The sequence below is a fragment of the Mesoplodon densirostris genome, chromosome 6 (assembly GCF_025265405.1).
Source record: "Mesoplodon densirostris isolate mMesDen1 chromosome 6, mMesDen1 primary haplotype, whole genome shotgun sequence".
Taxonomy (NCBI): domain Eukaryota; kingdom Metazoa; phylum Chordata; class Mammalia; order Artiodactyla; family Ziphiidae; genus Mesoplodon; species Mesoplodon densirostris.
The window spans coordinates 1,405,416-1,424,289 of record NC_082666.1 but is presented as its reverse complement, the minus strand read 5'-3'; the positions used below and the strand labels follow the sequence as shown (position 1 = coordinate 1,424,289).

Below are 18,874 nucleotides of genomic sequence, written 5' to 3'. Positions count from 1 at the left end.
ACCTGGGCCAAGTGTACACACTGCAATGTCTTTAAAAGGCTGTAAAGGATGCAGATGACGGAATTCACTGAGATTTTTTTTTTTTGGGGGGGTCACACTGTGCGGCATGCGGGGTCTTAGTTCCCGGACCAGGGACTGAACCGGGGCCCACGGCAGTAGAAGCGCACAGTCCTGACCACTGGACTGCCGGGGAATTCCCTGCTGAGATTTTATAGAATTAAAAAGCCTGAAATTAACAAAAAAACCTTAAATCCTTTAGCAGCACAACCCGAGGAAGAGGGCCCAGCAAGCCCACAGCCACGGGCGGCAGACGGGACTCCCCAGCTTCCTCTGACAAGAGTATGGGGACCGGGGGCTTCCCAAAGCTGACGAGGCCCGGACTCCCGCCTGCAGGCACGCCCGGAGACGGTCCCCACGGCCGGACTCCTCACCTGGTCATGACTCTGGCGTGCGTCCGGCTGTCCATCTTGCTGGCAAGTAACAGGGCGTGACCCCACAAGCCGTTCTTCATCGCGGACTCCAGAGCATCCTGCAAAGCATCGAGAGGTTCCCTGAACCCCGAGAACAGCGGGAGCGACGGAATGTGTGTCGTCACGTGCGCGGCCACCAAGGAGGAGGGGGCCCGACTGCAGATGAAACCGCGAACGGACCAAAGGCTCTGACACACACGTCCCAGTTCAAACACCAAGAGCGGGTGAGCTTCACCGTGTTCGCTGGCAGCGGAGTCCCTGCGGGAGGAGGTCTCCGTTTAGGTACCCCGCTTTCATCACCAGCACAGAGGACAAGCACACCGTCAGAACCAGGGACAACGGACAAGTAGCACCGCCTTCTCCCACCTGTCGTCGCCGCCACGAGAAAGGCCAGGGGGACGTGAACTCCCCAGGCCCCGAGGGCCTGTGCTCAGCACCAACAGGGCCTTAATGACTTCAGCCTCCCTGTATCCAAAATGATCTGGGCCACAACCTAGAAAACTTCTGACCAGGAAGCAGAAATGTTGCAACAGAGAAATGGTAATTAAATGCAACAGATCAGAAGATTTCAACTAGCTGTAAAATGACCACATTAAGATCATTTACTCACCAAATACGAATTTTCTGAGTCTATCATGACATAAAAGTGCCAAGAACTCTGGGCCCGCCAGACCCCCACTGCCAGAGCCCAGCAGGCGCTCCAACTGTGCACCCCCCGCGCCCGGCTGCATCACCAGGTGCCCCACGGAGCAAACCCCGGGCGTGTCCCCAAGGAGCTCCCTGCCTGGGCCCGGGCTGTGCCCGGCACCCACTCACGGGGGCACGGTGAGCTCACCCTAACTGCGTGAGAACGCGCTGCCTCTGTGTCGCGCACGTGTTTACCCCGAGACACACTGCACACGGCAGGGGTGCAGCCTGAGCTCAATCCACGTGTTTGTCAGATGACGAAAAACGGAACCTGCACGTCTCTGACACCAGCAGCGCTGGAGAAGCCACTATTCTCACCTTCAGAGACACGACACACGAGGTGCCAGACAGTCTTTGCAGAACAAGACCCCGGCAGTGCGTTCCGCTCTAGACGCTGGCGCCCCGCGAGCAGGCCCTGCCCCCGCCCCGCACCCGAGCCACTCACCTTCTTCCGGCCGTAGAGCAGCAGCTCTCGGAACCGCTCCGTGTCCTTCTCGAGGGTGGTGGTGGCCTGACTGTCGGTGAGAAATGAGAGCTGGGCCTCCCCCGACTCCTCCTCCACTTGCTCCGCAGGCTCATGAGTGAAATCGATCAGGTTGGCCTCACTGGGTGACTTCCCAGGAAGCCACACGGTTCGGTGGTCTCGTAACAAGAGTTCCGCGATGTCTGTGCCCACCACAGTCTGCAAGGGGCAGCAGGGGCAGGAAGGGAGTCAGGCTTAACCACAAACAGCACCCTCCTGCAGGAGTGACAGAACAGCCCCAGTCCTGGTCGGGGGAGGCCCAGAAAGGGCCTCCGCAGGCGAGCGACTTTGACCGCATCGGCACAGAGCCGCCCCCGACTCGGCCGGGAGCGAGGCGGGCAGACCGCACGCACCAGACGGGCCGACGACGGGGAGCCCAAACCACCCTTCACCCCAAACCATGCACCCTGCTTGGCTCCCGCGTCCCCAAATCACCACCGAGACACTGGTCCTGGGGGAGCCCCTGGACGGTACAGCCTGGCACAGAAATCCTGCCTAATCCTCCTCGGGGGTGCTGAGGACTCCCGGGACTAGAGGCCTATGAGAAGAGCAGTTCTACAAGGAAGGAGACACATACCCCATTCTGTCTGCATAACAGAACAATAAAGCTCCAAAGAAGACTTGCGGACTCTTTGTCAATTAAATTTTCATTCTGTAAACATTTTGTAGCTTTGCTCTGTGCAAAATTAATAACATCCACTTTATGGGTGTCATCTCTGCAAAAAGAACACACACTCGGTGAACAGCGGCCACTGCATCTGCGGGGCCGTGCTCGGCACCGCCGGCCGAAGGGCACCGCGGACGCTCTCGTGGGGCACGTACTTGCCAAGAGGCCCCGGGAATGCCCGCATCTCCTCCTGCTCTGGCGTGTGTTGCAGCAAGGTCTGAGGTGGGGACAGGAGAGGGGAGAGAGAGAGAGCTGTTGACGGGGGCAGGCAGGTCAACGCCCGGCCTGGCTACATCGGCAGACAGAGGAACGGACACCATCCTCAGGACGGCCTGTCCCTCCAAGTGGGGAGGCAAAGCCTCCATCACAGAGTATGGGCATCTTGTTCCGCAACGGTGACTTTCAAACTTTGTTTAAGCAGAGAGACCCGCCCCCCCAGACTCTGAGGCGGGGCCTGGATACACACGATGGAAAAGGCCTGCCAGGGCACGGAGCAGGGCACCCCGCACCAGCCCCCCGAGATCAGGAGGCACCTCTGCCCACTCTCCAGAATCACCAGTACAATGAGCACGGACAGGGTCCTCACTCCAAAATCAAAAATTCAAATAAAGATAGAAAATGAACATACAATAAAACCAAGTCTAACACAACACCCAGAGCAGATTCTTAAAATGCTGACTTCCGGGAGGAAAAAGATGATCAAGCAGAATTGTAACAATCTACAAATTGAAGATTCACGTAAATAAACATTTCCTAAGCTTGTTTTTTCAGACAACAGCACACAAGTTGAAGATGACAAACTGCAAAGCACATGCAACCTTAAGGGCGACGCGCGACTTCTCCCTGTGGAATTACCTCCATGCTGTGAATTTCAACCAACGCAGGCTGCCCTTCTGAAGGCAGATTTGGAATCACTTTGATGAGCTGACCCCCAGGACCAAACCTGGCACAGACATGAGGCACTGAGAATTTCTCAGGAGAAGTTGGTCTCGATGGAGCTACGTTTAAATAAAATGAGAAAGAAACAACCAGTGTGTCACTTTTTAATGCTTCTGAACTAAATCAACAGCTGAGATTTTCAAGATGCCCATGCAGCTGGAATCACAGATTATCAAGATGAACTGACTTTCAACTGTAGTTAGTAATTGTTAAATTGTTAAATATCCTATTAAAAAACAGAACTTAAACATACGTCAGAAAAACATTCTAATCGTTCAAAGTGAGAATACTCTCCTCTAAAAGGAAAACGCTCCTTTAAAAGCCACCAGGATGCACTGTTCACAGAAAGCAGCGCTCGTGTTTCCTGCTCTCAGGTGGCCCCTCAGCCCCTGCGCCCTGAGCGCCCCTCAGACCATGAGCATCGGAGGGAGCGGCAGGGAAAACGACCAAGAGTGAAAGGCCTCAAGCCAGACAGGAGGTGACATGTTTAATCAAATAACGCCGTAAGAAAGTCCATCATTTTATATTTTATACTGTCATGTTCTAACACTTGACATACTTGTGCAGTTTTCCAAGAAACAGCATTTGATCAAATATCTCAAAGGCGAACTGAGAATGTGGCCTGTGTGATAAGTGTATGAACTGGAGGTTTTCAAGTTTCCCTCCAAGATCCATGAACCCGTGTGGTCGGCACTGGGGTCACACTGAGGCCCTGCCCAAGCACGTGGCAGGGGAGCCTGAAGTCAGAGCCACACTGAAGTGGACACGATGGACAGGCCGGGCAGCTCCCAGGCCTGTGAGCCAAACTGCAGCCCAAGGGGCACCAGCAGCCCCGCGTGGTGAGCGCTGCCCCTCGGGACAGGCACGTGGTGGCATAGTGGCCCCTGCTCGGCAGGGATGCCCAGGCCAGGCCATCGCCAATCCCCACCCCGGTGACGACTCAGTCCCTCTTGCCCATCCCAGGCTCGGGACACCGCCCCAAGGTGTGCCTCGGCCTCCCTCTGCCCCTGTGGGCACGCAGGGCCTCGCCACACACACCTTGCTCCGCGGAGGGCCAGCTGGCCTCAGCAGGGTAGCTGTACTCCGGGAAGCCCAGGGTGCCGTGGAAATCGCCGCCGTAGGGGCCGTAGGCATAATCGCCGTGGAAGGAGCCCGGTGGAGGGGGCGCCTCGTAGGGCCCAGCCGTCACGCTATGACCTCTGTACACCTGGCTCTTAGAAAGCAGAGAGCAAACAGGTGAAGTCTCTTTGCCACGCCTGCGGCGGGACCCCAGGCGGCCACCAGAACCCTGGGGCCCGGCCCGCCCCCCCGCCCGCCCACCTGGTGGGAGTGGGAGCTGAAGCTGCTGTGTAGGCTCCGCGCTGAGCGCTCGCTGTGCTCGCTCCGCCGGTCCACCTCCTCCCCGTAGGGGTCCCTGTGGGGCTCAGGCTCGTCGTCAAAACTCCCGGTGAAGCGGGGGTCGTACCTCCAGCGGTCGTCGTATTTCTCAGGCCTGGGGAAGCAGTGGGGCAGAGGCCGGGGCTCGGGGAGAGCACCTCCGGGGCCTATGCTCCCGTGCCACACGGCAACGAGCCCCTCCAGGTCCCCTCACCCCGAGTCCTGATCCTAAGGACAGCGCTCACCAGAGCCCACCCTCGAGTGCAGTCGCTGCATCCCAAGGCCCAGTTCAGACCCTGTCTTAGAGTTAGAGAGACAGGCTGGGGGTCCGTCTGAGGTGGTCACCCCTCTCACGGACCCGAGAAGAGGAGGATGAACTGACTCGCGGTGCCGGTTCCGAGGCCGTTTCTCCTCCAAGAGCCCAAAGAAAGAGCCACTGGGAGGGTCAGTCCATCCTGTTCCTCCCAACAGTGACCGCTCCCCGGGAAGCCAGACACAACTGTAGCTCGAGTGAATTACAAAGACCCGAGGGCACAGATGCAGAAGCGCAGCTGACTCACGACCCACCCTCCTTATCAAAATCTATTCTACCAACCTGTCCTCATAAGCATAGCTTTCCTTCCTATACGGATCGTACTCAGCATCATACCAACACCTCCGGTCGTAGGTGCGGGGGTCCCTGGACCGAGAACCATAGTGGTACCGATCCCAGTGACCTGGATCTGCAGGCGAGAGATTAATGGGTCAGTACAATGTGCCAAAGACACCCCTCTGGCCGTCACAAAACCAGGCCACCCCAGGACTGAAGAATGCTTTCAGCCTCAGAGAGCAACCAAACTTTCCTCCCGAAAATCAGCACGACCCCAGGGAACGTTAACTGTGAGACACCAGAGGACCCGGCCGTGTCTCGCCTGTACTGTGATACCTAACGGCCACTGACAGTTTTTCTCTCAACACACGTGATTAAAAAGAATAAAAAAAAATTTTTTTATTCATATCTCTTTTCTCTAATGTGATCCAAAGAGCTTTAGGAAATACTCTCAACAGATAAACAACAAGGTTCTACTGTAGAGCACAGGGAACCATATCCAATCTCCTGGGATAAACCATAATGGAAAAGAATACGAAAACAGAATGTATATGTGTGTGCATAGCTGAGTCACTTTGCTGTACAGCAGAGATTAGCACAACCTTGTAAAACAGCTGTACTTGAATAAAAAATAAACAAAATTTGAAAAATACTCTGAAAACTAGATTACTTTAAAAAAGCACATTAAGGGACTTCCCTGGTGGCGCAGTGGTTAAGAATCCGCCTGCCAATGCAGGGGACACGGGTTTGAGCCCTGGTCCGGGAAGATCCCACATGCCGCGGAGCAACTAAGCCCATGCACCACAACTACTGAGGCTGCGCTCTAGAGCCCGTGAGCCACAACTACTGAAGGCCGCGCGCCACAACTACTGAGCCCACACGCCGCAACTAATGAAACCCACGCGCCACAACTACTGAAGCCCACACGCCTAGAGCCCATGCTCCGCAACAAGAGAAGCCACCGCAATGAGAAGCCCACGCACTGCAAGGAAGAGTAGCCCTCGCTCACCGCAACTAGAGAAAGCCCGCGGGCAACAACAAAGACCCAATGCAGCCCAAAATAAATAATAAATAAAGCAAATGCAGGGGAAAAAAAGCCTATTAACATTATAAGCAAACCAGATACACCACTTTGAGCAAGCATGTGCAGAATTATGCACGAAGCAGTGCAAATACAAAAGTGGAGGAAGAGCCCCGGGAGACGCAGAAGCGGGTAGCCATGTTGGGACAGTGAGGGCCACAGCCTGGCAGGGGGACCAGCAGGGCGGCTCAGGGGACACATGCCAAGACGCACACACTGCCAGACAGCGGTGGCACCCGGAACGTCCTGCGTCTGCCCTGTGTGATGCGGGGGCTCTGGCCACATGTGGAGCACGTCACACGTGGACATTGCAGTGAGCAGCCGGTCCCTCATTTTACTGATTTTAATCAATTTAAAGAGCCACAAATGGATGTCACATACTCTTGAACTACTGATAATTATGCTTTGCTGGGAAATCAAAAAAAACTACTAATACGTTACAGACACAACGTTACAATTAAGATATAATTTCTTAATGAAAAATAGCAATGTAATTATTTCCAGACGCAGACTACTTTCAATTACTTTGGCTCTTAGCTAAGATCGTTAAGACTACTAAAAGGGAAGGTTTCCTAAGAAATCCCACAGCGCGCCACTCTGCACCCGGCTGGACGAACGGTCTGAACACGCATCTGTTGGCCGTCGACCGATGAAAACGCCTGAACATACCTCCATAATCGTACTGGCTGGAATAATAATTTGCATAGTAGTCACTCTGACTGCTCCATCCACTTTTGGAATTATAGTAACCTTCAGGATACCCTTGCCTGAAAAAAACACACAGTGCTGTTGAAAAAAAAATTACCTGTTTCTTAAAAGTGGGACACAAATTACACCCAGAGCAACAGGCATTCATCAGATCACCTTGGTTGTGAAAAAATTCTAATCAGGAGATCTGAACCAGTAACAACGCTAAGATTACAGGATTCCCTACCATACAGCAAAGTAACATTTATCTGTTGAAATAACTATTTAAGTGCTGTTCAGCATAAAACAACTAACCCTTCCCGCGTGCTCAGTGCTGCATGCTATAAAGCCAATGCTTAAAAGCAGGGTCTCACGTTTCTGATATCACGCTTAGCAGAAGCAAAAAGCACTGAGCTTTCAAAACCAAGCTAGCGCCGACTGTAACACCCTCTACACAGACCGCAACCCGTGTGTCCTGAGTGGGGAAAAGGGCCCTTGCGCCCTTCCAGCTGACTGCCTGGGACTCACAACACGGGCCAGACCAAGGCTGGCTTCACAGGCCCAGCTGTGCTGACGACCCTAAGCAGGACAGGCAGGTATCAGGCCTTCCAGGGCAGCAAGATTCTTGGAAGGACTTGATGGCACTTTCAATTTCTGAACTGTGACTCCGTGTACCCCTGGGGAATGGCTCACTCCTGGGGCTGCAGCTGCCCCTGAGGAGTGTCCGGCCCCCCCACCTGCCACAGGGACAGCACCCGCTGGGCGGGGGCCCTGGGGGGAGCACTCCAGTGCACCCACCACCGGGGGGGCTCCAGAAAAGTGCCCTGACCAAGGGCAGAGCCAGAGCACGCCCACCCCGCTGCCCTCTCCAGCCCCGGTCACCCGCCAGGAAAGACTCCACCGCAGAGACCCGAGGCTCGTTCTCCCCTCCTGTGCGATGTGACCACACCAGGCACAAGCACAACACGCCGATGCTCAGCACCAACACGCAGGCCTGCACACGCGTGTGCGCACACGCACAGGGCAGGAGAGGGGAGAGGCTGCCCTCCCTCCACGAGTGAGCGGTGAGGACACGGCGACAAGCCCTGCCAGGTAACCCGACCGGCCTGCAGGCAACAAGCGGCAGAGCAAGGCGCGCCCCGGCCCCTGCCTCCCCCTCCCCCGCCTCTCAGGGCTTCTAGAAAACACCTGCCCGCCGCTCTCCCCAAATCAGGACGCCCACTGGGACTCCAGTCTCACCTCCCAGAGCGCCGGGCCCAGCGGCTCAGCGCGTCCCTCCCAGCGAGGGAGGGGGGCCGGCTCACAGAGGCAGGGCCTCGTCTCCAGGTGAGCTACTGAAGACGCGGGAAGCACCAAAAGCAGCCGCGACTTTGAAAGGCGGTGCGTGGATGCAGTCTTCACCCGCGCCCAGACTCTATCATGAGCCGAAGGAGCCTTGCACCCTCATGGCGAACCCGGCCCGGTGAGACGGGGGCCCGGGGCGCGGGCTCTGCAGCCCTGCGCTTCCTGCCGAGCCCCCGACGCCCCTGGGGGGAGGACTGTGGCCAGCCTAAGCTTTTAGGCTCTTTTGAAATGCCTCACCTGTGATCACAGAACTGAGAGGAGCTCTGTCAGGGGAGAGGGAAGTGGGAGGGAGCGGCTGGGGGCCTCGCGGCCCGGGGGGCAGTGCCGGGAGGGGGGGAGCCCGGGCTTGCGGCGGCCGCTGCCAACGGGCCACTCCGTGTTCCGGCCCACAGCTGCCTGGCCCGGGAGTCAGGGCACCCCGTCACCAGAGGTGGCGAAGGACCTGCACGGGGGAAAAGCTGCCTCGGCACCCGCGTGTGCATCCCTCGGCAACGGCACCACGGCCCGGGCCGGGAGGAGCCCCACACGAGGGCAGGGGCGGCTTCCTGGTGGCCCTGCACAGGGTCGGGTCTGACCAGAGACCATCTGACGACACACCCGTGACCGCGCAGCAGATGCCTCCTATAATCCGTCCACACCCACGGAACGTAAACACACGTTAAACAGGTCCGTGTAATTCTTTACAGACACGGTCTTTTTCACATCACTAAGTTACTACCACAGCCGGCAACACACACGTCAATCACCTGGCAGCTGGCCGGTCCGAGCAGTGACTCGCCCGGGAGCTGGGCCGCTCGAGCTCAGGGTAGCGGTAGCTCTCTGCGAAGGCAGCGGCTGCACCATCGTAGGGCCTGTATCTGGGCTCATAGAGGCCGTACATGTCCTGTTGAAAGAAGGATGCCTCCATTAGATGCCAAGAGCCAACTCATCAAGCGACCGGCATGAATTCTCACGGTACAGGCGGTGCTCTCCAGATGAGCCCTAGACACGGGGCTTCCTTCATGCGAAACGATAAAAAGAAAATGAAATCCACGGCCACACTCCTAAGACAGACTGCCCTGGCCCGGCCCAGGAGCTGGCCCGCCGTCAGCGGGCCACGCCCGGGTCCCGCAGTGACTCGCGAGGACAATGTCATCTGCTTCCCGAGGTCTCACTTGCATAGGTGCCAGGACCCCACAACCTCGGGTCCCGTTTCAGACACCATCTCAGGGAAGCAAAAGAACGAGGGTCCACTGGAACGGGTCCTGAAGCTACAGGCAGCCTCAAAAGGAGTATCACGTTCTATCCTTACGAGGCTTTCAGCCCCATTACAGACCGATGAACCCCCGTGGCTCTAAGGCCACGTCGGGACGTGAAGTAGAGACGAGGTGACCCAGGCACGAGCCAGAATCAGTCCTTCCTGACTCAGCCCGACGTTCCACCATCACCCAGCAGAGGACGAGAAATCACATAAAATGGACTTGTTCTTAACCTCTACTGGAATCTGTAGCGACACAGAGACAAGGCAGGAGGAAGTGGGCTCCCACAGAAGCGCTGCTGGGCGCGGGCTGGACAAGGGCCCGGAGCAGGTATGCGGCCCCTCCATGCACTGCCAGGCCTTCCTGGGCTCTGGGCACAGCGTAATTTCCTTCTGTGGGGTTCCTTCTGGATCTAGGATTCCCAGGTCTCAGGGGTTAGGCGTGTACCTGTTCCCACACGTGCAAAGGTGCCCAAGCCCGCGAGGCAGCCCCACCACGGGGGCAGCCCTGCTCCCTCAGCCTCTTCTGACTGCAGGGCCTCCAGCGCGGCGCCTGCCCCCATGTCAGACAGTGGACTTCAAACCTCTGGTCCACAATCCTTCTGCCTCCGCTGCCCGTGGGTGATGCTGGCCAGGACGAGAGATGGTGAGAAGCGGACAGTAATCAAACGTGTGTCCACCTGGATCACTTTTTCACACTAAGGCAGGATTAAACAGAACTTAAACGACATTCGTGGGCCTGCATCAGTGTGAAAAGAATCTTCTGGGTAGCACAGTGGGGCCCCCTGCTCTGCTGCTGCTATCACTACGTACCTGCAAGAAGCTTATGGAATTACACCACTCTTAGCTGTTTCATTTGAATTACATTCCAAACCTAACTTTTTTCCGTAAATAATTTCATTCTGAAGGAGGCATTTGAAAGACTAGAGTTTTCCTGTTGCTTCTTAGGTAGGTTTTAAGGTCAAAACCACAAAGAAGCTTCAAGAGGCTATTCCAGTTTCCCAAACCGTGCAACCAAGAACCCTGGGTCTGCGGAAAGCCAAGAGGCAGGACAGGAAACAAAGGTCCTTTCTGTCGCGTGAGTCGGGATGTGCTGGGTTAAACAGAACTTAAGCAGGTATTCTACCCGACTCAGTGTGCTAATGCACGGTGTAGACTTCCAAGAGAAAGGCCGCGCTCAGCAGAACAAGCTGTCACCAGTCAGCACTCCTCTCACGAAGCAGCGCGTGACAGCTGACCACGGGTCACCTCAGAACTGACCAACAGAACCCCACCAAGGCACATGACGTGAGGAAGAAACCACCGGTCAGGGGGCTCAACAGTCCACAAGCTCGACCCTACCTGGTAATAGTGGGGGGCGGTGCCAGGATCCGGTGGGTACGGTGAGGGGTACGGGGGCTGGTAGCCATCATACAGGGACCTGTAATAGTAGTAGGACGCCAAGTCTGGAGGCGGCGGCTGCAGCCACTGCTGGTCAGACCGCGCGGCCGCCTGGCTTGAGCTGGTAGATGCGACGGACACGCTGGAGGACCGAGGTGGTCGAGGCAGCAGCTGCTGGCCCACGTCAGCTGGAGCCGGACTTGCAGACGGATGGGTTGGGCTTGGGGGCTGTCCTTGCACTGGTGGACCTCCTGGGTTTGAAGGCTCTGGAAGTGCTGCTTTGGGCCCCTGGGGAGGGGGAGGGGCCGGCTCCTGCTGGGCTCTCTCTGGTCCATGCTGGTCCTGAGCATCTTTTGTCACCTGTTGGTAGAAACGGTCTGCGGTATGTGCCCCAGGCCCATGCAGTGGTCTGTGACTGGAGATGGTTTGCTGGCAAGAAGCTGGGCTATCAGCTTGAGCCGGGCTATACATTCCTACAGGATTTTCCAAAGTCCGACCGAATGTAAAGTCTAGGGCTCCCGAAGCTTCATCCCGACTGCTGGAGTGATGTGCCTTATTACCATCAGGTACTGAGGTATTGTTCGCAGGAAGAACTAACATCACGCCTGTGCTTCCAGCAGGACTGGTAACTAACTCGGGAAGAATGCTCTCTGCGTTATGCATCTTTTGACTTTCCGGAAGCAAGTTCTTCGGAAATGGATGAGATGGCTGTTGAACCAGCAAATTAGCAGGTTGACTGGAAACCATTTCCGAGGTACCACAAACTTGTGGGAAATTACTCTGGGCAAGATGGTTAGGCAGAGGCGAGCCGATGAGGGCGCCAGCCGGAGCCCCAGACAAAGGAGCGTTTTCCCCAGAATCACCCCCAGCGGCCTGGCTGCTGACCGTGGGCTTCTCTCCCGCCAGCCCAGAGTCTCTCCAGGACGGCTGAGCCGAACTGTAGCTCTGATCAGGCTGCGCGATCAAGACCGGCCGATTCTGCAAAGACTCGGTGGGTGGGGAGGACAGCAGACTGGCATAACCGGGACCTGCCTGGGACGGGAGGGCCTCCTCTTCGCCCATCTGGGGAGGATTCTCGAGATTCTCAGAAGCACCAATGCCGTCCCTGCTCTGCACGGTGGGGCCGGGGCCCGGCTGCCGGGACTGCTGGCCGCACACCCCCTCGTCTGGAGGCTGGATCACTTCAGATGGCTGAGGTTTCGCGGGCACGTGAAGTGCGGGGGCAGCTGGGGCTAGGAGGACATTGCCTCCAAAATCTGGCAGCTCGTTCTGCGCCCACAAAGTCGTGGCTGGGCTCTCACACTTCACAGCCCCCTGCGCCCTGGTCAAGGGCCTCTTCTCAGGCGCGGGGAGCACAGCTTCCAAGGGCGGCCCCGCGGCATGCAGAAGCCCGGGACTGGCCTCCGTGGGTGTGGTGAGAGGTGGAGCGCAGACCCGGGGCAGGAAGAGGGTCTCCATGTTGTCGGGGGGCTGCTCCAGGTTGCCAGGGGAGGCGTCGGGCGCGGCAGCGGCTGCTCTGTGCTGCTTCTGGTGGGCGCTGGGCCCCCTCACCTCGCCCACCATGTTGGCGCGGTCTGCCTCGACTGGCTTTACTCCAGTGAAGTGCGATTTCACTGGCTCGAAAGAACTATTTGCACTCGTCTGAAATATCCCCGTGGGTTTTGGGGGGCTAGGGGCCACGGGCTGGGGCGCGACGCTGCCGCGGTCATTCTGGCTCTCAGCGCTCTTGTCTGTCTCGCCTCCCACAGGAGAAGAATCGATCTGCTTAAAAAACCTCCCCGGAGCCTCATCTTCAGGTTTTCCAACTTCCTGCTGAATGAACGTGCCCCCCGAGTCGTGGGGCCTGGCTGCACTGGGAAGACCCCGGTGGCTCTGGCTGCTGTAACTGGAAGACATGCTCTCAGACCGCGCAGGGTGCGCCGTCGCATCTGGGGCCTCGAGATTAGGGCCCCCGCCTCCAGTGGGGCCCACGGCACTGAGCCTGGGGACAGCCGGCCCGGGAAGGGGCCCGTATCTGAGCTGAGCGCTTGGAGAGGAAGGGTCTGCGCTTAGGGGCTCACTTGGCAGCACTTCCTGGTTCTGAATGAACTCTAAGTTCTCGACGTTCTCGTACTGTGGGCCGCCAGCACCGTGAGCCCCCGTACGTGCTGTGTCACCCCACATGTCAACAGTGGCAGCGTTAGTGGTTGCTTTGTCGTGTCGGATGCCTGCAGACTGAGAAAAATAAGGCTGTGGGTCTCCTGTCTGCTGCGTGGGCTCGCTGCTGGAACCTTTGAGGAAGGCCTGATAAACGCCTCCTGGCCCCATGTGTGCAGGAGGCTGGCCGAGGCCCAGGCCGGGGGAGAAACCATCAAAGTCAGACTGACCAGCAGAGACTGCTTTTTCAGATGTGAGGTTCTCTTCATTCTCTGTCTCTCCTCCTTTGAAAAACATGGAGAGCGCTCCCGAGCCCGCTTCTGGCAGGGTCCAGCTGCTCCCGGCACCCAGCGGGGTGTGCGAGTGGCCTTCTGGGCCGTTTCCCTGAGTGAGGGGGTTAACGAGAGCCAGGTCTGACAAGTGCCCTCGATTCACTCCTGGCCTCAACCTGAACTCCTGGCCCGCCCGAGCGTTCCCAACTCTGGAATTCTGCCTGAATGCATTTTCTGGATCAAAGCTATTTGCTAAGTGGTTTCCACTTTGCAGGTAGACCGCCTCATTTCTCCCGTCACTGGCCGAGGGTTCCGGTAAAGACACCAGGGGGCCATGTTGCTCGTGGCCAGGACCCTGACGCAGGTTGGACGGAGCGGGAAAGTGGGCAGCACTGGAGGCGTGGCACACCGTGTTCTGCACAGGCCCCTCTGGGCAGGGCCGGTAATGCTGCCCCGAAGGCTGCGGGCCTCCCTGCACCGGCCCCCACTGCCCGGGCGTTTGCTGACGAGGCTGAGGGAGGAAAGGGGGCGCTGCTGGTGTCGCGGTGCCGTCGTGCGGGCTCGGCCTGCTCAGGGGTCTGTCGGGCCGCGGCGTGTTCGCCTGTGGATGGCCCACACGACAGCTGTCAGGACCCACTCCTGGAATGTACTGAGGAGGATACGGTGGGGTCTGAACTTCAGGCTCCGGGCCGGGAGTGACCTCGACTCTCCTGTTCGCCTCGGGCCCAGGCGGTGCCGAGGGGCTCAGCACGCCGGGAAATGGGCTAGCATCTGACCTGAGCTGCAACAGAGGGCCTGGCAGAGGCTCGCAGGGTCCTTGGGAGCCATCCCCGGCATTTGCGTGTGGCCCAGGCAGACCGGCACGCTGAAGAGACAATGGTGGGGTGGGGCCTTGCACAACAGGTGGGCTGCTTTTAGACGAACTGCCCAATGATGCATTTTGGAGTGCCTGTCTACTAAAAGCAAACGGGTCCGTCACCGGCTGCAGTGGGCAGGTTATCGGGGCCACCGGTGCATTACTATTGGCCTGTCTCCTGTACGGGCTGTTGGACCAGAACATGCTCTGAGGACTCCCGGACGGAGGCGGCCGGACCACGCCAGACGGGACAGCCTGGGGGGGAGGTTGCATGATCGAGCTCCTGCACCATGAGATGCTGCTTTACAGAGAGAAGCAAGAGAGAGGTGCTCCTCACTCTGAACTGAAAAAGAAAAAGAAAAAGAATTAATACATAAAATCCATGTATTCAAAGTCCCAGCTGCAATCAGGAAAACTAAGAAAGAAGAAAAAGGCTGACAGCGATTTTGCATCCTGCAGTCCTGAGGGCTACACCTCTCCTGCCTCCACTCCCGTGAGAACTGCTGTCCCGGGCAGCTCGGGAGGGAGGACCCGGGGTGACAGCACGGCCGAGTGCCTTGAGATGACTCGCTGCGCTTCGCTGAGATTCAGTAACGTACCCCAGCTACGCACCCACGGGCAACGCCTACCGCCTCCACGATGCCCTCGGCAAGCGGGCAGGGACCAGGCAGAAGCTAACGCCAATCACACCAGGTACGCAGTCCCTCCACGTGTTCCTGTAACTTATCGCAGACCAAGAACAAGCCAACTCCTCTATTAAGACTGCATGTCATACTTTTCATACAGGTTAATTCTGAATCTTGAAAGGAAAACAAAAGTTAAAAATTTGCTCCTCCGTTTTCTTTAATTAAAGAGCATTACGGAGTAATATAAGCTGCAAAATACACATCTAAAATGTATTCACCTAAAACGCCTTTTATCCCACCCTGTAAAATGCTTCATTTTCTGCACCGTGACTGGTGGCACACCACTAGCAAGACAAGCTGCCTCCGATAACCAGAGCTGTAACAACTATGCCTGGAATGAAAACCCCAAGTAATCTTAAAGCTGCTTTAAAACTGACCAACTGACTTGATTCAACACTTGTCAATAACAGGCAGAGGGCCGATAAACCCTTTATAGAAAACAAGGGGGTAGAAATCCTCTTTACAGCGTTTTTTGTTGTTGTTCGTTTTTTACTAAAACACACTAAGTATAATCTTGAATAGTTAACCTGCACTTTACAGAGTCCTCCTCTGTACGTCAGTCCTTCTCCCCAGAACAGCCTTCACGAACAGATTACGTGGAGTCCATCACAGAAAAATGTCAACAACAAAGGAAGAAATGATAGAAGGACTCCTGAGTTTAACCCACACATTTCCGCAGGTGTACAATGTTTCTGTCCTTGGGAATCTTTCTGATACTCAGACAAAAGAAAAAGTGCTTAAATGTATATTGAGTAAAGTTCTTTACAAATGAAAGTTCCTATTCCCATCTGAAAACGAGCCCTATGAATCTATGAATCCGTTACTATTACTGCCCGCACACACTCTTGTCCCAGGCCAACAGGGAACCCTTTCTGACAGACAAGCACTTTGAAACTCACTCAAATTTAATGGAATTAAATATATGAGGAACAGCATCAGAGACTTCATTTGGTTCTAAGCTGTCATTTTAAAACAAAGAACGTTCACAGCTCAGCTTTATATGGAGCAAGGGGAGGACAAGCAGAGCGTCTTCCTCTTATCTGTGAAACAGAGGCATCTTATAGGACATGACATCCTCCTTGTAAGGCTTCAGCAGGAGACCCTCAACCACACTAAGCAGCATATATTTTTTTAAAAAGTACACACACACACACACATACACAGAGAACAGGTCCAGAGGATTTATTCCCCAGGTGTCACTGTGAGAGCCAGACTGGGCGCCAGCTGAGTGGCTCAGCCACAACCACTGCTCATTCTGTGACCCAATTTCTTCACCTATAAAGTGAGAACTGAAATGATGGTTTCAAAGTCCCTTTTGCGTTTAATCTTACGAAATTCTATTCACAGTGGATTTTGGGAGGCCCAAATCCCTATGGCTGTTTAATAGGGAAATCTTATCAGAATCTAAATTTCACATAACATTTATACTTAAGATGTTTTCCTTGCAGAAACTTCCTTAAAATTATTTTCTCAACTCCTGGACTAAGAACCGTTTTATAAGCAAACACTAACACTTCCCTACAAAGTAGCTTCCACTTCTCTCCCTGACAACTGAGAGCTTTTTAGCAATATACCAATTTCATCTGGAACAATCTTCTGACTTGAACATTATTCTTTTGATCTTTTTTTATATTCACCAGCAAAAAACAATGCAAGGGCATATCATTTATCTTTTGACTATACAGAATTTTATTCTGTCCAGTAAGTCCTTCTGTAGCCTCAAGTCACCTAACTTTAAAAAAGGCAGACTGCTTCAAAGAAACCAGCTGATCTTCCTAAAGATGCATTATTCATAACCCTAGCTCGTCAATTAAGCTGCCTTGGATCTATGTGAAATAAATCCAACCTGTTTCAAAATAAATTCCTGGCTAGTGAACTGAGATACTGAAAGCACACTTATCTCCTGCCAGGGCCGTCGCCTCAAGCGTAAGTGTGTAAACCAACCGGAGTGCCAGGAAGCACCTGGGAGTCTATGCTCTGCCCACAATCTCCCTCACGGCAACTGCTAAGCAACGTACCTATTAGACTAGGGGACACGGGACACAAAGACAGCACAAACTCCAACTTTTCTAAGTACAGAATCATACACATTTAGATGTTAAAGAAGGGAGTGTCTAAACACTGCAAAAAATGACAAGGAGCAAAAAGGACACGCGGAAAAGATGTTTACAGAAGCAAGAAGGAACCACATTAAAATGTGCACACCTATCCTGGAGAAAACTTTCCGTACAATTTTGAGACTTACTGCAGTAACTGCTATTAAGGGTGTATGAGTCACAAAGAGCAAGAAAGAATTGATTTTCTTTGGCTCTTGCTGTATCTTTCTAAGATAACACCTGGAACCCTAAAAAAGGTCACGGGGGAAAAAAACTGCAGGGAGGCAGGCTGTGCTGAAACTTGCAAAAGTATCAACCTAGGAACAACTGTCTGTGACTCAGTTTGCTTCTTGCCATATCCGGGGATGGGAAAAACCTCTCTGGTTAACATCTGCATCATATGTATTTAAAACAAAATCTTAATAAGCAACTCACAACCTCCAAAGCATTTAAAACTTTTCAGGTAAAGCAGCAACAACTGATTTTAAATGGCTGTGTCATGTCCAGACGCTCTACTGTAATACTTTCTTCACAAAAAGGGCAGGCTGGTTTACACATTCCTCTGCCCCTTGATATAAAACACAGCGCTCGACCTCGGTTGCAACATCTTGGTCACCTCGCCCCATTACCAACAGACGCAACAAGGCTGTTCCTTGGTTCAAATGTCAATCTACCTCATCGCCCGCACAGCTCAGTAGAAACCTTTCAACCAATGAACACAAAACTTCAGAACCTTCGAAGCAAAGGGCAAACAAAACTGTTAAAAAATTTTCCTAAATGCTTCTACTCCTTAAAAAGTTGCAGGTCTGGCTTTTCTTCCAGCCAGCCTTTCCAACACAACCCCACACTGAGATCACCACGGCTTGTGTCCACTCAGCTGACCCGACAGCCCGTGCAGGTGGAGGCCACGTCGGCCTGAGCGGGCAGGTAACCAAGGGGTCTGCCCGACCCTCCCAGCCCGCAGGCCCCCGCCCGACCCCCGGCGGCTCCCAGGAGACGCGCCGTCCGTTCGGGGCTGGGCCCGGCCCGGCCGCCTCCCTCCGCCCAGACCCCGGCCCTCACCGGCGCGCCGCAGGGTGGCCCAGGCCCACTCCGGCTACCGCCCGGCCCCTCCGAGACCCCCGGCTCCCGCCCCTCAAGAGCCGCGAGCGGAGCACGGCGCGGCGGTTACGACAAGCGCAGACACAGCAGCCATCTTGGCACATCCGGCTCCGGTCCCCGCCGCCACCGCGCCGCCGACGTGTCCGGCAGCGACGTCAGCGCGCGCCACGCCCCTCGCAGGGGCCCTCGTGACACTCCGCCCCGCCCCTGGGCCCGCCCCCGCCCGCATCCCGTCTTTCACCGCCCATCCATTGGCCCCGCCCCTCGCCCAGCTGCCCGCCCACCTGCCCGGTCGGGCGCGCGAGGACCGCCCTGGGACGTCGTCCGGGTTATGCCGGCTCTTTCTCCCCGTCTCTTCTGGCTTAGGATGTGAGAAGAGTCGGGATTCTTCAAGAAGACTCAAGGGAAGAATCAGTGTTGAACGACCGATGCCAACAGGTGCACCGACCGAGAACGACTACCCGGCTGAGCGGAGAACCCGAGCAGCACCCTGGCGCAGGCGCGTTCCTCTCATTCTGCCGCTGGACTCGCGAAGCCTGGGAAACGGGCGGAAGACGACCGCGCATGCGCCCGTCGCCCCTGCGGACTGCGCGTGCGCGCCTCTCGGCGGCCTGCGAGTTGCCTAGTTACGGCCCCTGACGGCTCCGGGTTCCAGTTCTGCCCGGGAAGTTCGTCTCCGTCCACGTCTAGCACTCGGAAAGCAGTGCCCATGTGCTCCGCACAGAACCCTGGAAGGGACAGACGCC

The 18,874-nt window shown here is 55.7% G+C and overlaps 1 protein-coding gene across 4 annotated transcripts in view; it reads right to left on the bottom strand.

The window, feature by feature from the left end:
- SEC16A (SEC16 homolog A, endoplasmic reticulum export factor) overlaps window positions 1–18,649 on the bottom strand; it is a 32,164-nt gene extending 13,515 nt beyond the window's left edge. For 3 of the 4 annotated variants that reach the window (XM_060101977.1, XM_060101979.1, XM_060101980.1), the window contains exons 1-12: window positions 18,090–18,264; window positions 10,943–14,588; window positions 9,111–9,247; window positions 7,003–7,100; window positions 5,259–5,385; window positions 4,607–4,778; window positions 4,325–4,499; window positions 3,203–3,345; window positions 2,503–2,564; window positions 2,258–2,396; window positions 1,603–1,839; window positions 432–529 (exon numbers count right to left, since the gene is read on the bottom strand). In XM_060101977.1, coding sequence (XP_059957960.1) covers window positions 432–529; window positions 1,603–1,839; window positions 2,258–2,396; window positions 2,503–2,564; window positions 3,203–3,345; window positions 4,325–4,499; window positions 4,607–4,778; window positions 5,259–5,385; window positions 7,003–7,100; window positions 9,111–9,247; window positions 10,943–14,518 — 4,964 coding nt within the window. In that variant the 5' untranslated portion in view covers window positions 14,519–14,588; window positions 18,090–18,264. Of the gene's footprint in view, window positions 1–431; window positions 530–1,602; window positions 1,840–2,257; window positions 2,397–2,502; window positions 2,565–3,202; window positions 3,346–4,324; window positions 4,500–4,606; window positions 4,779–5,258; window positions 5,386–7,002; window positions 7,101–9,110; window positions 9,248–10,942; window positions 14,589–18,089; window positions 18,265–18,412 lie in introns of those variants that run through there. The other variant, XM_060101978.1, reaches the window with a different exon arrangement.
- Between the last annotated feature and the right edge of the window lie 225 nt (window positions 18,650–18,874).